Below are 6,000 nucleotides of genomic sequence, written 5' to 3' on the forward strand. Positions count from 1 at the left end.
CGAATTCAGTGACCTGATTGCGCGATTGTATCGGGCTCTCAGCGAAATGCGACCAACAATGCCTTATTCTGTATCGATGTTGCTTAAATAAAATCGTTTGTCGGCTAAATCGATGTTTGTTAAAGTCATAGATTATCGATCATTGCATGCGGGTTTTTATAAAAAATCAAATTTTTATGGACGTGGTTAAGACTTTTATCTATCTCTGAATATTATGATTTACTATGGATAGAACTTGGAATCTACTATGGATATCTTGAACGCTTTTGCGAATTAAGTATATTTCCGTCCGTAAAATAATCCTCAGAAAATTTTAATGTAAAAACATAAAAATTCCGGAAGCAATTTAGAAACGAATATTGGATTTTTGAAAGGAAGAAAAGGAAACAGAATTACCGGCGAGTGTTTCCCTAGCAAAATGGAGGTTCTTTGCCGCGTGTAAAAAGGGATTACACCAACCTACGTCGGAAACCGTATCATTTTACGTTGGCCGTTCTTTCTTTCGCGCTGGCAGACCCAGTAATTGCATCAACTTTCAGGGAGAATCCAGGCTGGTTCAGAAACTCTGCTGGACTTTGGTTCAACTCACGTTTCGGATTTGGACTTATGAACGCGCACGGTTTAGTCTCGGCCAGTTACAACTGGACTACTGTACCGGACAAAACCATCTGTAAAGTGGAATTCGCTAAAGCGTAAGTAGAATTACGAGAAAATTTCGTTCTTAACTTTCATCGCTTACAAAAATAATTGTATTTATCATATAGGAGTATTTCAGTGATTCAACATTTTCTTCGAAAGGAAATTAGCACGAATTCAAACATATATTAAACCATATCTCGTATTAAAATGTGTCTGAATAAAATTACGGTTACAAATTAGTCAAATTTACAGAATGTGACACAGATATCTACGTGTTCGTTAATCGATAATGTATACGTGTTCCGTTGTAGCTGAACGGGCTACATGCAAATACTACGCAAGCGTACGTAGAACGTAGCACACAGGGTCCATTTAGATTACCACGGTTAAAACGTAATTCTGTACGCTGTTTTGAACATCGTGAACCTTGAATACTAAAACAAGCTTCCCAGCTTGCGAACCTGGTATTTCCACCCACTATTGCGCCAACTTTTACATGCATTACATCTCGACTTCGACTAAATTCATGAAAATTTAATCACTCTTCAATTACTAATCGATGCCCTTTAGTTAGTTAATCCGGTGATATATTAATCATAGATTTAGAAGTTAACGAACACAAAAATTTAGTTCTCGATTTAATCCTGACGAAACTTTAAATCTAATTAAAATTAATTCTAGAGAGATTCATAAATAAGAAAATTGTTGTGTCAAAGAACAGGAACGAGTTACTCGTCGTCCTCGGTTTCATGAAAGGAAGTTATACTTTGATCATTTTATCCAGTTGAAGAATATTAAAAGATGCTTGTTTCCTCGGGGAATGCAGGACGTGTACTTCTCTCTCGGTAGAAAACAGAGACACGAATTACGTCGCAAGCAGTTTCATGGAATCAGAGCTTGAGCTGATACTCAGGTTGTGTCCTTGGTCCTTTAAAAAGCGCAGCAAAGCCCGGTGACTTTTTACGTCGTTAAATTCAACATACGGGAAAGTGCTCTTCACTCATTCGTTGCTGCACCGTAAGGGAAGCATAGTCGAAAAAGTGGAACGTCTCGAGGACTTCTCGTACATTCCTCACCCGTCAGTTTACAGTTTCTTCAGATAAGAAGTAGCCCCGTCTCCTCCTTTCAACTAAACATATTCCGACACACTACAGAGTGCAGTCAACATTTTTTGCAAATTTCCAATCTAACATTTTCGTGTCACATTTCTTCTAAAAAAGTATTCTACTGAAATTTCAACGTCAACAACTTCCTTATCCTAAAATATTTGTAGCTGTTGTTTCAACAACATTGTAACTTAATTATCAAATAAAAATCAGAATATTCCGATAGCTCGTCGAAGCGACTAACGTTTTCATTGCACTTCCTTTACAAAATTCCACTATCAATATCAATATAAATAATTCTCTTATTCTCAAATATTTACGATTATTATTTAACTATCTCATATTTGACTCTATTTTTACATTAATTATCAAATGAAATTTAAAACGTAATCGACTTTCGAAACGCTCTTAACAGTCCAGACTGACATATTCAGTGCTCTTTATTTACTTTCAGAAAGAGTTCCACTGGAATTTCCATAATTTTCTCGTTCTGCGATATGTAGAACTGTACATTTAATTAATATCTCATGTAATTATCAAATGACGTTTAAAGTCTTATGACTATCGAGATAGAACGTGCTTCGGTCTTGACAATCGATATTCCAGAAAGCTTCAACATGTTCTATTGACAAGACACGAATGTATCCGGAAGCAACCCACAATTTACTCTCACACATATAAGAAAATATTCCGTTTGGCTTAGAATCGACAAGGAGTTGGCTTATGGAAATACCAGGCGGTTACGATTCGAGACGGAGAACGAGTGTCGATCGGAAGGAAACGAGATTACGTTTTTGGAACACGTGGAAATCGAGGTCACCCTCGAGTACAGTCTTCGTGGTGCACTTCAGATGTATCTGACTGCGCCCTCAGGTATGCACTTTTCATTTGTGTCAACTTAACTCGTCTCTGATATTTGTGTATATGCTATGAAACACTCGACAGTAGGAGATAAAAAAATTTATCCAAGAAAATAATCGCTTCGAATATATAGAGATAGAGGTATATGAATATCTAGTACAATTCGAATAGATTGTGAATATTATTCTTGTTATAGTATTTTCAAAATTATAGTCGAGGAATATTTTCCCATTGTCAAACGTTTCCCTGTTCTCATAGCTGGAACGAAATACTCTGCTTAATCTTTAAGCATCAACATAGACAGTGAACATTCCGTTTCCAATAACATCGTAATATTATTTTTTAATCATAAACAATAATTTTCCTACTCTTTGTCGAACATTAACTAACGATGAAATATTTAATTTCATCTGCTTGATTTTATACAGCGCGCAATGTATATGTACACGTTCCTATGGTAAATGTATTATCTTCCGCAATTTTAATTGAAATTGATACCATCAAGCAAGAATTGGTTTCAAATTTTACCAGTATAATTATGACAGTCGTATCTCGTTACAGTGCTAACGAAATTTCAAAATATTTCGTGTAGGACAGTACGGTACAATACATACAAATATTCTCTGATAACTGTACAAATACTTACAACGTACAATTACAATAATTTAGAAGTGTGCCAATACTTATACACGATAATGTAACTATAAAGAGGCCCTTTATTGATACAATGCCTCGACGATTTTCAATAATGCATCCGCGCTGACCCGAGGTTTCTGTTCAAAGGCTTTAAGGATGAAGTGACGCGTAAAACTCTCGTATGCACTGGAAAGATGCGTTTGAATGTAGATTGAAATGTCTGTTTCGGTCTGTTGCGTATTTATCGCCGCGTAACACAGCTTTTACGGCGTTTGCGGCGTATGACGAGAGAAAAATGCTCGCGAAGATTCGCGAGAAATAAGATTTTTACAGTGTACACACTTGCAATCGAGGTACACGTCGCATCTCGAGATCGATTTCGTGTCGTGAACTACCGTTTCCAACCGGAGGAACAGTCAGGAGTGTAGATTTATGGTCGTTGTACAACCTTTTACTTTCTAAAGAGAAATTTAGCGAAAAATCTTCTACTTTCAACCTTTTCGACCCTTGAACTTTCAAAGGTTCTACGTGCAGGCGAGTATTGTGAGAGATGCATTATTCTTTTGCACTTAGCAAGCACTTTCATGATATCTCTTTCTATCAGTTCTAAATAATTAAAGCCGGAATTTTCATAAGAAAAAATTATATGTTTATTGTGTATATATCATATAAAATGTTTATAAAATAAAAAATAAATAATAAAAAATAAATTTTTGTCATCTATACATATACATTTATATCAGATTGTTGAAACGATTCAGAATAGGAATGCACCTCTATCATTCGAAATATATTCTAATTGAAAAATTGTGAAACTTCTTTATAAGATAAAATGTTCTATGAATTTGTTGTTGAAAAAATCAAAATAGCTGCTGACTGCCTGAGTTTCTATTATCATGCTCGTATCTTTAATGTTTGATTTATTTCCAGATGTAATATTTAAACTGCCGATCATAGAAGACTAGTTGAATAAGATCAAGCTATTCGATATCGATTCGTCATTAATAATTTTTATCTTCTGTAGTATAACCGCACCGCTTAGCAAGTCAAATATACATAAGTTGAACACGCGAGAAACCGAGTGAAATTGGTATATTCGAAACGGTGAATAAGGAGTTTATTTCACAAGTTACGATACGAGTGTAACACGTGCGTTGTGTATAAAATAAATTTCTATTTATCAAGTAATCAAGTTTCTAACACTTTATGCGTTTTGGAAAGAACAGGTAATATGACGTAAAAACGAGATATAGCAAGATTCCACCGTAGCAGAACTGAATCGTGCTGATGAATTATTAATTTTTTTATCGAATAAAGATGAAACGCCTCCTCGTTTTGTTTTACATTTTCCGGAAAATTTATAACAGCAGCATATGCTCTGCGTTCGACGTGTGATCCTCGTCATCGCTTGATTTTAACTACGTATTCCATAAAGGACTTTTGAAAAGATATCCCGCGATTAACAGGTTAAATAATCGCACATACCATGATATAAAAGCTCACAAAGAATAACATTTGTAATTATTATTTTTCTCTGCATTTCAATTTACGCAACTGATTTGCATCGCTTCTAGGTAATCGATATTTATCGATAATAGTTGTTTATTTATTGTGAATTTGTCCGTTACGACCAATATACGTAACGCTTCTATAATGTCACACAAAATGTAATGCCAAGAGTGGAATAAACTTGTCATACAATCTAATGAAATTAATTCTTTTCGCATGGTCTCAAGGGACACGGGTACAGATACTAAAGCCAAGAAAATTGGACGATTCAACTGCGGGTTTCGAGAAGTGGAAATTTATGTCTGTGGCGTCATGGGGTGAGGACCCACGTGGCAGCTGGTTTCTAGACATTCTCGACGAGGTAAATCATCATAAAAAAAAAAAAAAAAGAAAAAAGAGAAAAGAGAACATTTCCTATTAACCTGACAAAGTTACAATTTCTTCCCCATTGAGTAACAACGAATGGGATTTTCAATTGAGTGGAACCTGTATATATGTACTGTATATATGTATATATGTATTCGCATCTCAACAGATCGGACCAAAAGAGAATAACGGCACGATAGAAACGTTTACGCTGGTTTTACATGGGACCAGAAAAATGCCAGAATACCGAAAAAATGGGCCACGAATTTATAACCAGGACTACAATCGAATGCAAAACATAGTAAGTATTATAGAATTTATCGGTCTTTCAATGAATTGTACACGTGCTGTGTGCTCCTCCCTAATATTTTTTACATTTTACATAAAAAATGTACATGTACATTTGTCACAGAACGAGGATCAATCATCTACATTCAAAAAGAAGCTGGGATTACTCATGCAAGAGACAAACGATATCTATGAAAAAGAATGGTTGGAGTTTTTGTGAATATAAATTCTCCGACGAATTAAATTGCCCTGTATTGTGCGCCAACGAAAATACAATATCCGGTTGAATAAAAATAATAAAAATAATAAAAATCAATATACGTATATACCTAAGAATCTTTCGAATCTCAATTCGTTCAATTTCGTTTCCATATTATCTACATCTTTTATATTGGTTTAATCTATTATTTTTATATTATCTTATTCTTCTATTCTCATATCTTTATATTATTTTATTATGTTAAAATCGATCTCTCGTATCACTGAACGAAAATAATTGATAACACAAAAGCAATTAACAGATGATTACGATACAAACAGAATTGTAAAAGAGGCTACATTTTCTAGCAACTTGGCTCAAACGGATCTACTATTT

General features: G+C 34.7%; 1 protein-coding gene across 1 annotated transcript in view; it reads left to right on the forward strand.

Moving 5' to 3' along the window:
* The window catches only part of LOC100740253 (neuroendocrine convertase 1-like), a 29,564-nt gene extending 23,845 nt beyond the window's left edge, over nucleotides 1–5,719 (forward strand). Inside the window, exons 11-15 of the mRNA XM_003487607.4 lie at nucleotides 540–692; nucleotides 2,449–2,618; nucleotides 4,979–5,112; nucleotides 5,287–5,418; nucleotides 5,530–5,719. Of these exons, the coding sequence (XP_003487655.1) occupies nucleotides 540–692; nucleotides 2,449–2,618; nucleotides 4,979–5,112; nucleotides 5,287–5,418; nucleotides 5,530–5,625 (685 nt within the window). The 3' untranslated portion in view covers nucleotides 5,626–5,719. The remainder of the gene's footprint in view (nucleotides 1–539; nucleotides 693–2,448; nucleotides 2,619–4,978; nucleotides 5,113–5,286; nucleotides 5,419–5,529) is intronic.
* Nucleotides 5,720–6,000: the final 281 nt, after the last annotated feature.

Source organism: Bombus impatiens, unplaced genomic scaffold (genome assembly GCF_000188095.3).
Source record: "Bombus impatiens unplaced genomic scaffold, BIMP_2.2 scf_0166, whole genome shotgun sequence".
NCBI classification, from domain to species: domain Eukaryota; kingdom Metazoa; phylum Arthropoda; class Insecta; order Hymenoptera; family Apidae; genus Bombus; species Bombus impatiens.